Source organism: Rhamphochromis sp. 'chilingali', assembly GCF_963969265.1.
Source record: "Rhamphochromis sp. 'chilingali' genome assembly, chromosome: 11".
Taxonomy (NCBI): domain Eukaryota; kingdom Metazoa; phylum Chordata; class Actinopteri; order Cichliformes; family Cichlidae; genus Rhamphochromis; species Rhamphochromis sp. 'chilingali'.
In genome coordinates this window covers 37,332,637-37,350,685 of record NC_137938.1, presented here as the reverse complement: position 1 = coordinate 37,350,685, position 18,049 = coordinate 37,332,637, and the positions used below count along the sequence as shown (strand labels likewise).

At 40.1% G+C, this 18,049-nt stretch overlaps 1 protein-coding gene and 1 long non-coding RNA gene across 4 annotated transcripts; both read right to left on the bottom strand.

Moving 5' to 3' along the window:
* Window positions 1-1,120: 1,120 nt before the first annotated feature.
* LOC308405294 lies at window positions 1,121-4,214 on the bottom strand. 3 transcript variants are annotated; one of them, XR_013973305.1, is made up of 4 exons: window positions 3,994-4,214; window positions 3,638-3,904; window positions 2,315-2,340; window positions 1,121-1,998 (listed from the first exon to the last, which is right to left on the bottom strand). It is a non-coding gene; the product is annotated as an uncharacterized lncRNA (long non-coding RNA). The 3 variants fall into 3 exon arrangements; XR_013973306.1 differs by having other exon boundaries at window positions 3,998-4,214; XR_013973304.1 differs by having other exon boundaries at window positions 3,638-4,214.
* A 2,167-nt stretch (window positions 4,215-6,381) lies between these two features.
* LOC308406067 (uncharacterized protein) lies at window positions 6,382-10,483 on the bottom strand (the record flags this gene model as incomplete). Its single annotated transcript, XM_080896869.1, has 3 exons — window positions 10,394-10,483; window positions 8,604-8,909; window positions 6,382-6,752 (listed from the first exon to the last, which is right to left on the bottom strand). Exons 1-3 carry the CDS (start codon window positions 10,428-10,430, stop codon window positions 6,382-6,384), a joined length of 714 nt encoding a protein of 237 aa, XP_080752995.1. The 5' UTR covers window positions 10,431-10,483.
* Between the last annotated feature and the right edge of the window lie 7,566 nt (window positions 10,484-18,049).

Sequence of the window (18,049 nt, the reverse complement as noted above, 5' to 3'; positions counted from 1 at the left end):
TCCCCGGGACTCTAGTTTAGAGTGTCCCATTTTTTTTAAATAAAAGCCTTAAATTGAAAGCCAATAACACATACAGAGAAAACCCAACAATCATATGACCCCCTATGAGCAGCACTTTGGCGACAGTGGGAAGGAAAAACTCTCTTTTAACAGGAAGAAACCTCCAGCAGAACCAGGCTCAGGGAGGGGCGGGGCCATCTGCTGTGATTGGTTGGGGAGAGAGAAGGAAGACAGGATAAAGACACGCTGTGGAAGAGAGACAGAGGTTAATAACAGATATGATTTAATTCAGAGAGGTCTGTTAACACATAGTGAGTGAAGAAGAAACACCCAGTGCATCATGGGAATCCCCCGGCAGCCTACATCTATTGCAGCATAACTAAGGGAGGATTCAGGGTCACCTGATCCAGCCCTAACTATATGCTTTAGCAAAAAGGAAAGTTTCACCAGTCCCACCACAAATGCACTAGAAACGGCATATTTTAGTTATTACTACTACTATTATTTTTGCAGCTGCTCGCTGTTTTGTAAATGGCAGTGAAGAAACAGGTGGTGATGGTAACTTTCTCCCCTGGGGCATAAACCTCGGAAATGATGTGAGCGGATTAGTGGCGAGCAGCGCTGATTCACGGGGCAGTTGGAGTTGTTGTGCAAATGTTTCCCGAATCAGAGTCTCTGCTGCGCACACAGATACCAGCACCACCAACTCACTCTCACGGAAGATACCACAAGGTCAAGCACAAGGTCAGAATCATGCACACCACTTGCAATGGGAACAAGACGGGGCGTCCTCAGGCAGGTCAGGTCAGGTCCCTCATACTGATGTTGCAAACTTTGTACATTTCCACTGCTTTAGTTTAAAGTTTGTCGCCTCTTGTGGTTCCTTGGTGGCACATGGCACAGTGACTTTTGAACAGTTAATGTTATGTCCTCGTGGACATATATCAACTCTTTTCTTTCATACTGCAAATATTTGCATTCAGGTTTTTACTGCACATACTGCTGTATCAGGAGCTGAAGCTTGTAAAATGATGTGACAGACACTGATCAATGCAACGGAAACCCAAAATTCAAATGCGCACAAATAATTTTCCACTGCAGCAAACAGAAAACAGCTGAGTGAACAGAAACAGGTCGGTCTTTAGTCTGCAGCTCAAACACTTCGGTTTGCCTCTCTGACCCCTTTTCTCTTCCACAGACACACAGGAAACATCTCACTGGTTAACCTCAAACCTACGTTGCAGTTCATGCCCTAAAACTATCTAAAAAAAAAAGCGTGAAGTGGAGACAGGACATCAGATCTTATTATTCGCCTGAGAGTAAATACCAGAGAACTGAAGCCGTACAGAATCTTTAGAGGAAACCATTTATACAGACAGGTGCAAGCAAGAGACAATCAGCAGATATAACTTCACATTTGGGAAATTTCAAACTCTGACACAATGAATAAAAAAATAATTAAGTTATATGAATACATTTATGATTAAAAAACAGGTAAAATTTGACTTTTTAAATCAAATACATGAGTCAAATTGGCTCCACTGTAAAAAGAACTTGATGTAATATGAACATCTACAGCTGTAAAGTTCAGAATCATAATAAAGTGATTTACTAAAAATGTCAGCATCATGTTAGAAACATTACACGGTTCTGCTTCCGTAGCTTCTGTCTGTGGTCACTGCATCAAACAGCTTTCTTTAAGTATCTGCATATTTTAAATGGAAGAGTTTGAGGTTTTTTAGAATTGGAAAAATTCAGATAAAATTGGCAAAGAGAGAAAGTCAGATCGATACAATATCTATCTATCTATCTATCTATCTATCTATCTATCTATCTATCTATCTATCTATCTTCAGCCAATCAGATTTGTTGGCATTTCTTTGCGTCCTCGGCTCGGTGAAAACTGTGTTCGACGAATCGCAGCAGCTTCAGTCATCTGATGTTTCTTCCACCTGAAGCTGAAAACCTCAGAGCAGCATAATGAAGCTCCGGAGACGTCTGTGGACACATCATCAGGTCAAAAGCAATCAGAGTCTGTATTTAGTGACGCGACAGGCGAGTCTACATTTAAATTATGTTTTATACACTTATTAGCAGGAGCCTCTTCTTCATTTTATTCCTTTTCGTGAGAAGTAACTAAGCATTAAGTAGAAGTTTGTAAAATCAGCAGGGAACGGTTACACAGATTTGTCATTTATTCTTTGGTTTTTCGGGGTAAATATTTAATGTCCACAAATCCAGTAAGGACACTCCCCCTCCCTGTGGTCACACCCAGAAATAGCAAAACAACAACACACTGTAAACTCTCTGTTACCTCGTCACTGATCTTTGGCGTTTTTTCTGTAAAAAAAATAAAAAACATATATTCAACATGGATTTTTACACATTTTCTGAAAATATCAAATGTGTTATTATTTTTTCACGAACACAAAAACTCACGATTCAAGGTTTTTAGGGTGTGGGATTTTTTTTGCTCGTTACAAAAGAACATTTCAAACATTTTCTTCTGGAGTTGTGGACTTACACCGCGTTCCAGTTATTACGCAAATGATATTTTTCTCTGATTTTACTAAACAGTCAATGCAAGTGACAGTCAGCATAATCTTCGAGTCATCAACCTTTAGATTATAATTTGAATTTTACTAAACAAACCTCCCAATGAAAACAGCGTGTTTTTCCAAAATAACAAACTTAAAATGCAATTTTCCAAATTATTAGCCGCAACAGAGTTGATCTGAAAACTGCTGTTCACAAACGCTGCGCATCTAATCTGACTGAGCTGGAGCTGTTCTGCAAAGAAGAATGGGCAAAGATTTCAGTCTGTAGATGTGCAAAGCTGGTAGAGACAGACCCTAAAAGACTGGCAGCTGGAACTGCAGCAAAAGGTGGTTCTACAAAGTATTGACACTAAGTATCTAAGGCTTTCATTGTGTGTCCAAGGCATTCAACTATTTCAGGCTTTTCAGCAGCAGAGATCCTTTTTCTTTGTCATATTGCTTGAAAATGCTGGTCTGCTTAATAATGTGGAACATCCTTATTTATTTGTTTTTCCTTTAATTGGGCTCACCTGGAAAACTAATTATACCAGGTGTCCGAGATTGATGATCCAAAGAGCCCTGACACACAATGCCACCATGAGTTTAATTGAAAAACAACAAATTTAATCTTTATGACACTAAAATACAATTTGCATAATGATTTGGAAGGCAGTGTACTCATCCAACAAGTTTGTTTTGAAGTGAGTTTTGAAGATATCAGCTGTAGTGTGCTTCTTCTCGTATAGAAAGCATATAATGGCGCTCCTTTCATACTTGTTAATCTCTAATCTATATCAACAAGTAGCAGCATAAGTTACCATGGTGACAGTCAGCAGTAAAAAGTTGACCCCCTTCATGGTGCAGAACACCGAGGGTTAGCCCTCGTGAAATCCTGGTACAGACCTCAGGAAACATTAGCTACTGTTAATTTCTACTTAGAAAACTTTTTTGAATATGTTCACCAACAAACAGGAGTGTGAAGCTCGCTAATGTGTTTGCTCAGCTACAGCTGATATCTCACAAATTGTGCGATTCAAACCAAAATTCTTCAGATGAGTAAAAGACGGCAAATACATAAAACATAAAAACGCCGTACTCACTGTGTCGGCGCGACAGCAGGGCGCAGAGTGCCACGGTGGCGGTAAAAAAGGCGGCACATGCAGTGCCAATGATGGAGGTCAGAAACACACACTGACTGGATGCTTTCACACACACAAAAAAAACCAAATAGAAACAGGAAGTTTGAGCAGGGATTTTTAAAAGTTCAGCAAGTTTAGAAGACAAATGATACCATAACGAACCCGAACATTGTGGCTAACAGCTGGATTTTTCCATTTGACTGCAGCTAGCCAAACAGCCAAGTACTGCTAAAGAGCGAGAGAGTGTAAGTGGACAAAATATCCTTGTTTCTTAACATAAAGCTCATTGTTGCTGCACAAATGTGATCCCCTCTTACAAACTTTTAGTTTTCGTGTCGTTATTGTCCTCTGAGTCATCGATTCTCTCCCTAGTGAGCTAACAAACAAATGTAGGTCTGTTAGCCGCAACCAACCAACCACATGACGTCATGCTCCGTACTGACAGAAGATGGTGCCAAACTTTAAGCGCTTATTTCTTAAATCCAGCTTCACAGACAGCGTTACATCTATGTCCGTTTTAGAGTTACCTTCGCACAAACGGGCAGTTGATCTGGTAGTGACAGGCAGCTGAGCCAATCAAATCAGTATCAGTGTTGCCAACTCCTCAGTAAGGAAAATCGCTATTGGCTGTCCTAAAAGTCGCTAGAAGTCGCTAAATGACGTCATCACCTAATTTGCATAATTGGTCGTGCTAATATAATTGTAACCTATGTTGTTGGAGAGAGAAATAACATCGTGGAAGAGACATAAAGTGAGTAAAAAATGTCCTAAATGCATTTAGAATTTATTTAGAACTACAAATTAAATTTCTTTTAGCAATTATTGTTTTTTAATGTCAAAATTCCAACTCTGCTCCTTTATCCAGGCCTGGACCGGCAAAAGTGACCCGAAATAGGCGCTCTGGTGGAGTTACTTTGTGTGTGTGTTTATAAGTAGTTTTAAACCTTGTGATCCCCAAAACAACACAACAGTAAAAGAACTGACTGCGTTACAGTCAGTGCGGAGCAGCGGCTTCGCTCATGCGCGATTCATTTGCAGTTTGGACGCACAGGTGTGAACATCTCCTGCAGCTGGGGGAGGACTGTCCTCCGCCCGTGAGCGCTTTGGCACGGGTGAGGTGCCCACGGCAGCACCGCTGCTTGGTGAGAGTAAGAGCAACACGCTCTTTCACGTCAAAAAGTCGTCATAAATAAGTCTCCAGTAACACCAGAAAAAGTCGCCAGATTTGTCGCTAGTTGCTTTTTAGAAAAAAAGTCGTTAAGGGGCCTGAAAACTCGCTAAATATTGCTAAGTTGGCAACACTGCTCAGTATGGAAGATGATAAACACACATCGGCCCTCTCGATGGGAAATTTGAGTATTAAAAAAATAACATGACGGAACAGTCGACCCACATAAAGTCTTATGCACGTTGTGCAAGAAGGAAATTTGACCCCAGCGCTTCCAGCTTAAAATATCACATTGACTCGAAGCATGCGTTAGTCGGGGATGCTGCTAGCACTTTGGCTAACGCGTCACCCAGCTTGGACAAACCACTCACGGAGCATCGGGGCTCAGTAAGTCGACCTCGGACATATTTACTGACGCCAAGTGGATTGCAACAAACTGCAGACGTGTTCATATCGCTGAGAACACGCGCTTTACAAGCTTTGGTTCCTCGTTTCAAGGACTTGAAGCCTCCCCAAGAGTGACAGAGAGAGAGGATACATGTTTACAGAGTTTATCGTTAACATGAATGTTCAAGATGTTCAATGAACACGTTAAGTTCGTATATTTTCCCTTTTTTCTCGAGTCTGTTTGCTCATGCAAAATGAAATGCGATTAATATAGAATAAAAATTATATTTAACCGTGATTAATCAAAATTAATCCACAGTAACCCTGTGATGAGTCTGATTAAACATGTTAAGAGTTTGACTGCACTAATATATATTATATATTAGTGCATACTTACCTATTAGTACATAGGTTTTTTAAATAGTTGCATTTCACAGGAGAGAAGCTGCGCTCTCTTATATTGCCTAAATGTCAGTTACAAGCTTAAATATAAAGTTGAAAAAATGTAATTGCAGCCAGGCTATTGATCAAGTAATTGCGATTAATCGCGATTAATTACGGAAAATTGTGAGATTAATTCGTCGTTTTTTTTTCTATTGACAGCACTAATATTTACATTTGCAGTCTGCTTAAATGCAACTTTCACGTCACATTTTGTTTACAGATGACATCAACACACACTGTTGTCAGAGAATAATCTCTACGTTTCCAGATGTCTTTCGACTTTCATTATTGACCTTTACAACTTTACACTTGCTGGCTTGTCCTGCACACGCTTTCACACACACGAAAAAAATAGAAACAGGAAGCGCGAGCAGGGTTGGTTTTGTTTTGGCCACATGCTAAATAAGCAGAAACTAAAGTGTGAGATATTTTCATACTGATGCTCAAACCAAGCAGACGTGCATGGGGGTGAATATTATCCCAACCTAAACTCTAGATAAACTGGCTTTTTATAATAATGACATTGTTGCTACAATACTGAGGTGTATGCGTTTAACACAAACACACCTTGGAACCACAACCACGGAACAACTTGTTGATTGAAACATGTTGCAGATTGATTTAATTATAATTGTTACTTCCAGATAACTGAGACTTGAGCTGTGTGTCTGCTGCCTTTTGTTTTTTCCGGAATATAAATGAAGCACTAAAAGCCTTCAGATTGTGTTGGTGTGAGTTCCAAAGACAATGACTTACGTTTGACCTCATCTGTCCTGCTGCTGATGGTCTTCCTGATCCTCAGCTCTCCATCACTCAGCACACAGGACACGTTCACACCTGCAGACCAGGTTTCTGCAGGAACATAAACCTGCGAGTTGAAGACTCCCGCCCTGGTGTCAGGGAGGATTGTGGGACTGAGTTCCTTAAGCACATCCTCCTCAGAGTCCACCTCCCAGTCGACTTTGACCCGACCGGTGTCGTTCAGCCCGGACGCCAGGCAGATCAACGGGACGGGGAGGGGCGAGTTGACGTGTAAAGGAGCCAGGAGATCAAGTGCAGGACTGTGGAGCTCTGATTCTGAGGACAGGGTGAGAAACTTAATGGTCATGATTTCAAAGAAAACTGACCCTGCATCATCATCGCAGCCTCTCCATGTCTTTTTGCGATTTTAAAGATGTTTTCTTGTTATCATTTTTTTCTGTGCCGATTGGCACTTGAAAAATCTCATTTTTTTCTTCATTTCCTGTTTTATTCTGAAAGAATTCATATTATCGTGCACATTGCTTTGGTTCATTATCTCTGCCACCTTTCGTCTGACCCACTCTAATTGTTCCCACCTGTGTTTCCTTGTCGGTCGCCCCTCGGTGTGTTGCTTCCCTGAGCTCTATTCTTCCTCAGACCCTCACTGAACTTATTTGAACGTCCTGGATTTAGTCTGGTGTTTTTAACAGCACCTTTAAATCCACAGTAAGCATCATGAAACGTATGATTTTGTTGTTGTTGTCATTCGTGCTTTATCTGCATTTAGGTTCTCTTTTTAACTGCATAGCCAGTTACCACCAAGGTGAGTCAGTCACCACACTCGCATGTCTGGCTTTACAAAGATTGTCTTCTGCCTGAAAAAGCTCTTTTGTGGCCACTTTAATGCGCCTCAGTCCCTTCTTGTCTCTGCTTATAGAAACCCCCAAATGTGGCATTTACACTGTGTGTGGTGTTGGTGCCTTTTGCAATTTTCTGATAAATAATACAGTTTACTGTGCAGTTAATTGTACTAATAGACCATCCAAGAAGCCTCTGTGCTCCAGTTTTAGTGAACACAGTGTTATTTGGGTTTGACTTAGCACTAACTAGCAGATATCTGTGTTTGTGTGATGCAGCCTTACAAGCTTGTATACAAGCATGAGCCGATAATTTCACACGACACCCACGTTTTTGGTGTTTTGGCCTCCAAAAACATCTTGGTGTGAGCGGCCGAGTTCAAACCAGCGGGCTGATATCAAGGTGAAAATATCCTATTTTATGTTTCTGCTGACTTTACATCAAAGCCTTTCAATAAATCTGCCTTGTCACGTTTTGTTGGTTGTGTACAAGCAACAAAGTAACAGCCGTACAGATAACTGAGAACATGAAAGGTAAAAAAATTTCACAGTTTTGTTTTTTGTTTTTTTAATAAAGAAAGTTTCTAAGTACGAGGTAGCAACGCAGTAAAGAGCTGTTTCTCTAATATATGAAAAGAACCGCTGAGCCAGCTTTATGTTGTTCTGATCTTACACACATAAAACTCTTAGTTCCTGTTGTGAATTTACATTTACACTCGGCTTAAATGCGGCTTTCTTATGTCACATTCTGTTTGCAGATGATAAACATTTAATGGATCATCCAGTCTGGGTATCAATAAAAAAATGAACTAACTGATCAGCTGCACACACTCATTGACCTTTACATATCCTCCTTGGCTCAGTGCTACTTGCTGCAGGAGCGGCTGCATGTTTGGATGCTTGGAGGTTAGAGCTGAATAACCATGTTACCGTGGTAACAACGTGATAACCATTGTTACCACAGGTTTCAGGCCCTTATTGTCCAATTATACAACTTTAAGAGTGTCATCACTCGGCTGTAACAGCTGTTGTTACCATGACATTATGTGTGTATTTACCGGTTATTACTTTAGTAATAGAGTGGTAATAACTAAGAATTTTTCAGTATTGCGCTCTGCTGCTGCCTTCTTATTCAACTATTATCACTTTATCACTGAGCTGAGCTGTTTCCTTGGTTCCTAAAAAGCTAAAATTGTTTAAATATATAAAAAATTTGTAACAGATTTATTGTTATTAGGATAATAAAAAGAAGAACCAAAACCCAGTGGGTCAAGGCAAATATCTGTTTGACTTGTGAGTCAGGAAGTGTTATAAAGAGACCACCACTCACCTGTGACCGTCACCGTTGTCCCGCTGCCCAGCACTGGCGTGACCCCATCGATGTAGACACAGAAGTACATGCCGGCGTCCTGCTGGGTGGCTCTGGGGACTTCCAGCAGACAGAGCCTGCTCTGAACTCGAGAATTAAACCAAGGAGTGGCACTGAGACCGCTCACCTGCCTGATATGGAGCCATGTCACTCGAGAGCAGCCATGTGTTTCACCAGTCCCAGTGATGTTACATTTGAGGCTGACCTTTGACCCTGACATCACAGTCACACGAGGAGGAGACTGAACCAGGTGTATTCCAGCGGTGACTGTAAGTACAGAGATTTCATCACTGCTCAGATTCACTCAGCTGCAAATGCAAAGGCCTCAAAGCAGGTTTCTTCTTTTTTCCGTTTATCTGGACTAAAGTAATAATATTTGTTTTATACTTTAAAAACTTGTGTAACGATTGTGATGGTGAGCGAGTACAGTACTCTGTTTTTGTAACAATTGTCCATGTTAGCTTCTCGTGTAAATCAAATATTTTTTTCTATTAAAATTGTTTCTGTTCTGTTTGTAAATGTGCTTTTATTCTGCTGCTGTTACAACCGAATTCCCAAATTCAGTTAAAGGATTATTCTATTCTATTCTATTACATGCACAAACTGGAGTCTATTAGATAGATATGATACAAACCACTGCAGTGCAGTACCTGTAATACCCACAGCATGTTCTAATCGTTCTAATAGGATATTATGGTCGACAGTATCGAACGCTGCACTGAGGTCTAGCAGGACAAGCACAGAGATGAGTCCACTGTCAGAGGCCATAAGAAGATCATTTGTAACCTTCACTAAAGCTGTTTCTGTGCTGTGATGAGCTCTGAAACCTGACTGAAACTCTTCAAATAAACCTCTGCAGATGATCTGTTAGCTGTTTGACAACTACTCTTTCAAGGATGTTTGATATAAAGGAAGGTTGGAGATTGGCCTATAATTAGCTAAGACTGCTGGGTCTAGAGATGCTTTTTGAGTAAAGGTTTAACTACAGCCAGCTTGAAGGCCTGTGGTACATAGCCGATCATTAGAGATAGTTGATCATATTTAAGATCGAAGAATTAATTAATGGCAGGACTTCTTTGAGCAGTTTTGTAGGAATGGGGTCTAAAAGACAGGTTGATGGTTTGGAGGAAGTAATTATTGAAGTTAACTCAACTTTGATTAGTTGGGCTGCTTCTGCTTTTGAAAATGGAAAGAAGACTCGGGTCGAGCTTGTGAAGTTTTGTTCCCAACGAGTCCTGTGAGCTCTGCCAGTGCTGATCGATACTAATGCATCTCTGTGGATAATGTAAAAAGCGTCCGTGCCAGCAGCGCTGAGTTAAACATTTAAATAGGCTAGAATATGATATTCATTAAGAGCCTGAGTTGCACATACAACGAGTTAAAAGATAAAATAAGTCACATCATAAGCAAAACAAGACAAATGGTCAAAGACGGTAATGTGGGACAGGATGACATTATCATATAAAGTAAAAATGATGTTTTTGTCAGACCCCAGATGTTTTTGCCCAGCTGTGGTCAGGTTTAGGCTTTCACCAGTTTCCCCAAAGAGAAAAACTTTCATCAGAAAAAACTCATACAAATGTTTTTAATGGAACTTTATTTTTAAAAAACTGAGATTTTGTAAAATGATTTTATGTGGCTCAGCCTTTGATCTGAATATTAAAGCAGCTAATCATTACAGGAAATGATTATTGATTATATAGATTATTGCAGGATGTGAAAGACGGCAGCGGTAAAAAAGAAACACTTACCGGAGACGCTGAGGCAGATGAGAGGCAGCAGCTTCATGTTGGCCAGGAATAAAGTCGTTCTGCAGGACTGAGGAGAGACAGTGCTGCGAAGTGTCATCACAGTAATCAGGTCACTGCAGTTTCACCACCGTCAGACACACACACACAATGACAGGATGTGATGTCACTGTATAAGATGTTCTTTATTCATCACAAAGCTGGAAAGACTCACAGGAGTGTCGCTCAAACACAACCTGTAAAAGAACACAACAACATAATAAATCAGGATGGAAATGACACAAAGGAGTTTACAAAAGAGCTCAACATTAAACATAATTAACACAGTTTAAATGTGCTTACATTTTTCTAAATGTAATAACAGCTGAACATAATACAGTCAAGTAAAATAAAGAATTTAATAAACCACAAAAAGAAAAACCGACTTTAATGACTAAATGATAAATAATTGATTCCACTTTTGTAAGTAAAGATTATTTAATTTTATTTTGAGTTTTATTTTCACTTCATTTCTATTTTCCATCATGTTTTCGATTTTAATTTTGTTTTTAGTTTATGTCACATCTTTTAAAATGAGTTTTTCCCATACATTTATTTTTTTAACCTGTTCTTGCATATTTTTGTATTTACTCACTCGTTTCTTTGTGCATTTCTTTATTTTTCAGCTTTCTGTTTTTTGTGATTTGTGAGTTATCAATAACTTCTGAGTGTTTTCAGCGTGTGGAGCTGAGACGGTGGGAGAGGTCTCTGTCAGGCCTCTGGAGCAGGTTTCATTTCTACAGGGAGTGCAGAATTATTAGGCAAATGAGTATTTTGTCCACATCATCCTCTTCATGCATGTTGTCTTACTCCAAGCTGTATAGGCTCGAAAGCCTACTACCAATTAAGCATATTAGGTGATGTGCATCTCTGTAATGAGAAGGGGTGTGGTCTAATGACATCAACACCCTATATCAGGTGTGCATAATTATTAGGCAACGTCCTTTCCTTTGGCAAAATGGGTCAAAAGAAGGACTTGACAGGCTCAGAAAAGTCAAAAATAGTGAGAGATCTTGCAGTCTCAAAATTGCAAAGCTTCTGAAGCGTGATCATCGAACAATCAAGCGTTTCATTCAAAATAGTCAACAGGGTTGCAAGAAGCGTGTGGAAAAACCAAGGCGCAAAATAACTGCCCATGAACTGAGAAAAGTCAAGCGTGCAGCTGCCAAGATGCCACTTGCCACCAGTTTGGCCATATTTCAGAGCTGCAACATCACTGGAGTGCCCAAAAGCACAAGGTGTGCAATACTCAGAGACATGGCCAAGGTAAGAAAGGCTGAAAGACGACCACCACTGAACAAGACACACAAGCTGAAACGTCAAGACTGGGCCAAGAAATATCTCAAGACTGGTTTTTCTAAGGTTTTATGGACTGATGAAATGAGAGTGAGTCTTGATGGGCCAGATGGATGGGCCCGTGGCTGGATTGGTAAAGGGCAGAGAGCTCCAGTCCCACTCAGACGCCAGCAAGGTGGAGGTGGAGTACTGGTTTGGGCTGGTATCATCAAAGATGAGCTTGTGGGGCCTTTTCGGGTTGAGGATGGAGTCAAGCTCAACTCCCAGTCCTACTGCCAGTTTCTGGAAGATACCTTCTTCAAGCAGTGGTACAGGAAGAAGTCTGCATCCTTCAAGAAAAACATGATTTCCATGCAGGACAATGCTCCATCACACGCGTCCAAGTACTCCACAGCGTGGCTGGCAAGAAAGGGTATAAAAGAAGAAAAACTAATGACATGGCCTCCTTGTTCACCTGATCTGAACCCCATTGAGAACCTGTGGTCCATCATCAAATGTGAGATTTACAAGGAGGGAAAACAGTACACCTCCCTGAACAGTGTCTGGGAGGCTGTGGTTGCTGCTGCACGCAATGTTGATGGTGAACAGATCAAAACACTGACAGAATCCATGGATGGCAGGCTTTTGAGTGTCCTTGCAAAGAAAGGTGGCTATATTGGTCGTGTTGGGATTCAGAGATTCTTTTATTGCTACCATATAATCTGCCTTATGAAGAATGTATTAATAACATGTTTTACAGTATCATTTATCAGTAATATTTCCTGCAGGGTTTATAAAATTGCATTGAATATGTCTGTCATCACATTGACCTTTCTATTTTTATAGGTTGAGTTCATTTTATACACAATGCATGAATGTGCTTGGTTAGAGTTGATGTTCCATTCGAGAAGGTTTTAAGCTTCACTGGTGAGAGTGTCCAGATGATACATGCTGAGGGGAGATGAGAACATAGCAGGTTAATTGCATGCACGCTTACGATACACATATTAATCTAGTAGCAGGTCTGAGCGAAGGCCTAAGCGTCTTCTGCTTCAGTTTGAGACTGGCTGCAAAAGTACTCTACTTAGTGATTAATGACGAGGGTCCATCATTAGCTCTCGGAGATGGTGAGACCTGAAGTTATTACCCTAAAAGGCAAGCAATGTAGAAAAGAGAAGTTATATGTCGGTGAAGGGTTAATAGAAGTGTACGTGATGTACCCTTGTCTGCACGGGTTGAACTTTTGCCCGTCTGTCACCATGTATTTTTGAACTGTATTGACGTAGGTGTGATATTTTGTCCTATAAAACCAGAACCCAATGTATTCTTGTCAGAGCAAAACAATCCCTATGTTGATGGTTGGTTGTTCTGTGATAATAAAACTCATCGTTTGATTGCACTTTTCCAGAGCCTCCGTCGTTTGTTGTCTGGTCTAAAGTTGATCGATCTCGCAACAGTCGCTGATTCATTTTTGTTTTGTTTTTGAATGTCAGAAATGTTTATTTGTGAATGTGGAGATGTTATATTGGTGTCACTGGTAAAAATAAATAATTGAAATGGGTATATATTTGTTTTTTGTTAAGTTGCCTAATAATTATGCACAGTAATAGTCACCTGCACACACAGATATCCCCCTAAAATAGCTAAAACTAAAAACAAACTAAAAACTACTTCCAAAAACATTCAGCTTTGATATTAATGAGTTTTTTGGGTTCATTGAGAACATGGTTGTTGTTCAATAATAAAATTATTCCTCAAAAATACAACTTGCCTAATAATTCTGCACTCCCTGTAATGAACACGGGAGGAAGCGAAACACTGTGCATGAGTACCAGTTCTGCATTCACAATTTAAAGTAAAAGTTTAAAGTCTATCACCAGATATGCTCATTATTGCTTTATGTCTTCACCACTTGTAGTTTTCTGAGGAGAGTATAAATGCAACGAGCATAAAGAGCCTTTTTAAACAGCTGTAAACCAGAGCAGCTCCCTCTGTCTTTTACTGAAAATAAAATAAAAAGCTGAATAGATGCACGGGCTCGGCAAGCAAAAATAAACACGCAAGTTTTCCGTCTGGCAAAGAAAAGAAAATTTATCTGCACAGTGTGTTTAAAAAAAGTCCAGAAAGACTGACTGTTTTTGATCAGCTTTGTTTGCACCCAGGACCTCAAGGGGGTCTTAAAGGAGGGACCTCAGACTGCAGCGTGAGTGCCCGAGTGCAGTTAATCACAACCACAAACAGTCAGCGTGACCTATGACCCCGAGCTAAAGAGAAAAACATTACAGAGTCGGTCTGAGGTCCCGGCTCAGCTTCGTTCCCACGTCCATCAGCAGTGGTGGTGGCATGTTTTTACTGCTGGCCAATCAGCCAATCAGCTTCAGGCGACATTAGAATAGACTAGAACAGAATAGAACAGCCCTTTACTGTCATTGTACATGCACTACAGAATTGTGGGCGCTCCACACCAGCTGTGCAGGAATAAAATATAAATAATAAACAGCAGGAATAAAAACACACAGAGAAAGGCACGCATCGGACAACAAGCTGCAAACAGCTGTTTCTGTGAGGTCACCTGCTGATGTCAGCTGAGAGTTTCATGTGTTCAAGCTGCAGATAAGAACCCACTGCATGCTGATCCTGCTGCATGTCTGGTGCTGAGGCTTGTTCAGAGGGTCTGATGGCAGGTTCGGCCTGGTTCTGTATGAAATACCAGACTAAGCAACAGGAAAGAACGATCACATTTCCCATAAACAGTTTTTACTGATTTAATCTGAATAACCCTTTAATGTCCTCACCAAGAAAAAAGCAATGGAAAACTTTTTTGTTTGCATTTCATATTGATTTGGGTAAGTAATAACCACAATCAATACATTTTTATTGATTAGACTCTGTAGTTTTAAAATATTGATCTCAACCAAACGGCTGAGATGTCCCTTTATGGTAAAAGTATGAAATGTCATGCAAATACAAGTACATTAGATAATACAGTTGAAAAAATCAAATAAAGGGCCAAATTATAATTACATTAATAACAAAAACTGTCCAGGCCATTGGATACAGTTTATTTCTAGTAGCATGCCAGTGAACATTGCTGTTTTCCAAGGAAAGTATTCTATCAAACAACAAAATACATAGTTTTCATCTGCAAATGTGAAAAATGTGCTGCAGCACAAAACACTCACATTCAGGCCACTTCTGATTGAATGCTACTCTGCAAAATCAGTTTTGTTTTTAAAAAATAAAATAAAAAGTGCAAATCAATCACATCTGCTTGTGGTTTCTGTCTTTGGGGTCTTAGGGTGTAGCATTGATTCTGCGGTCTTTAAGAGCTGGATCATGGTTGTCCAACTCTAGATGCTGGCTTGTTAACTTGGTTCAGACACAGCCAGGCGGAAACCTTTTGAGAGCCATTAGTTTCTGGTCCAGCAGGGCACAGTCCCTCTTGTAGACCAGGTATTCAAGTCAAGGATGTATCCGAACAGTGGGATATGCCATCTCCTTAACTTGTAACTTATAACTTGTCTTATACAGGTGTAATAGCATACCAGAAAGTTTAATTCCTCCCATATGATAATTATACACAGGGATGAGTGATGGGCATGGGATGGTGATCTTTGCATTGGACTCTTTGCTCCACCTTTTGACCGATGAAAGAACCATGAACCCCACAGGCCTTGTTTAGGAGGTTGACACATTTCTTGTCAAACCATTTTATTGCAATCAGACCTTCATCAGACCTGTAATCACAGGCTCCATGGCCCTTCTTCATCAGGTCTTTGTCTGCCATCAGGGGAGCTCCACCGGTGCAGTTTGGTCATACAGTACCAATGCACCTGACCCCCAAGTTCTGGACCAAGCTGAAACTTGTGAAGAGCTGAGGTTCTTTTATGGGTTTGCAAAGTGTTTTTTTTTTTTTACAGCTTTGGCCCCTTAAAGGGAGCTTGTGTTCCTTTTCACTCAGGGGAGCATTGAAGAATGTAGATCCTCCTGACACAGCAGCAAGTCGTGGATGATGCCAGGTGAACAATTTAAAGCCCCACTCATCTGGTTTGTTGGCAATATACTGGTGGAGAGTGCCATAAAACCATGAACTCAAACACACTGTGGTTGAAGGTGGATGGTGTCATGAGTGTCATGCCACAGGACCATGTGATTTTTAGCCATATAATTGTTTAGCGTCCATATAGCACTTGTTCAACATCAAATTATAATTTCTTAGTAATACTTAGTAATATTAATTTACCAGCTACTGTAATTTGGTCAAAAGCTAATCAGTTGTGATATTTGTGATTTCCACATGTCATTTTTGTTTTTTTTTGTTTTTTACCATATTTACTAATATTAACTCAGAAAGTTACAAAAAAGACTTACTGAGGAAATTCTTTCAGCATATTCTTGCTTTGCTAACACTTAATGTGATTTATCAATAGCAATGGATAAACAAAATGGCAAATAATCAATTTTAATAACATTTAGGTTATGTTAGCATTGGCACCATAAAGGGACAAATCAACCGTTTGGTTCACCACTTTTTAAAAAAATGATTAAACATTTAATTTCACTTTTTTCATGCTGTCAAGTGACATATATCTGTTTAATAAGTCTTCTAACTGCCATATATCAAAAAATTATATCTTCCTACCTTAGTTTCATCAAATACCCTCAAAATATGTTGGATGGTTTTTTGTTTCTGACTCCCTGGTTGGGAGAGAAGAGCCAACAGTTTCCATTCACAGCGCCTTCTGGTGGATTTCTTTGGCATTACAGATGAAAAACCAAAGACTCAACAAGGTAGGTGAATGTCAGTGAAAATGTGCTCTACCATTTGGTTGACTGGAACGCTAAAGGGATAAATGAAATGAAACTAAGATTAAATGAATACAATGATTCTTAGCTCCGTGGCTACAGAAGCATGAAGGAGTGCACAGTGTGGTTCAGACCTATTTTGTGTTTGGATTAATTAGAAGATAAACATGGATGAAAGCTTTCAGGATAAGAAACTTTGAGCCAAGTGACTCATCTGCAGCTCTTTGTTCAAGTCAAACTCTGACAGGAGTGCAACCATGTTTAAATGAGACTCCTCGTGCTCGTGCCAAATGCAGATGGATGGGGCAGGGCATTCAGTGCCAAACAAGTATGAGGATCATCAATGGACTGGTGAAGGTTAGCAACAACTACCACAGGTGATGCTCGTCACTGCTGGGTAAAAACAAAAGGCACAGAGGCAGTGAAGGCAGGGTTGGTGTGACAGAAGAGGAGGAAAGGGAGAGAGAGAGATAGTGATGATGTGCTGTGACAACCCTAAAGACGTTATAGAGCAATGAAACACAGTAAATAAGCATAATCTCTATTTGACTATTAAAACAAGATCAGGATATTTATAAGAGCCTACACCAGCTGCAAAGTGAGATTCATCCCAGACAGGTCAGCAGTCAGAGCTAACCATTACTCATTCACACCTACGGCTGCAGGAACGAGCAGTGAATCGAGCGCCGGCTGCTTGGTTGGAGTCGACTTACCCTCTGCTCGAACATGTCTGTGGCTACAGGAGTTTCTCACTGCAGGCTTTGTGTGAGCGTCTTCTCAGGTGCGTTGATCTCATGTGGTGGATCGTTTTTCTTCTTACAATCGCATTCTTGTTCCTCACAGTTTTCCAATTAGAAGACTGCATGAACTGGGGTCAGGCGATTGTTGAGCAAACAGCATGTAAAGGATCCATCCATCATGCAGATGCTTAAAGAACATATTTAGCTCAAATAACATCATCACATTTACCTGTAACACAGTATCTTAAAGTGCCGCAGTACTAAATCCAGTAATGTGATTACAGTAGTAGCTCCAGCAGAAGGCGCTGTAGCACACATAAAATTCAGTAAATTGCCTCATTTATGAAAGAAGAACGGATTTCAACACCAGACCTCATTAACTGGTAATTAACTCATTACCAGTTAGTCCCGTATAATGGAATATCCTGCAGTGTGTTTCTCAGCAGGAGGTTACTGAGACAGTTCTGGGTTTCTTTAGGTGTTTCTTGTAATGATGACATGATATACACAATAAGGTGGTAGATGGTTTGATGGTCATCAGATTGTTTCACATTTACGTGGTTGTACGGCTTCATTATAAAGATATACAATCAAAATAAGTATAATTTATGTAAATATGCAGTCATCAAAGGTTTTAAAGGGATTTCTTGGTTCAGTTGGTGTGAATGGTCCAGCATCTGTTGGCCAGACAGGTTTTGTAGTTTTGTTCACCAACAGATTTTAAATCACCATCATTAAAAAAAAACTTTCAGCTTTTATTCAACTTTTTTTTTTGCATTAACTGTTTGGAAGGTACAAA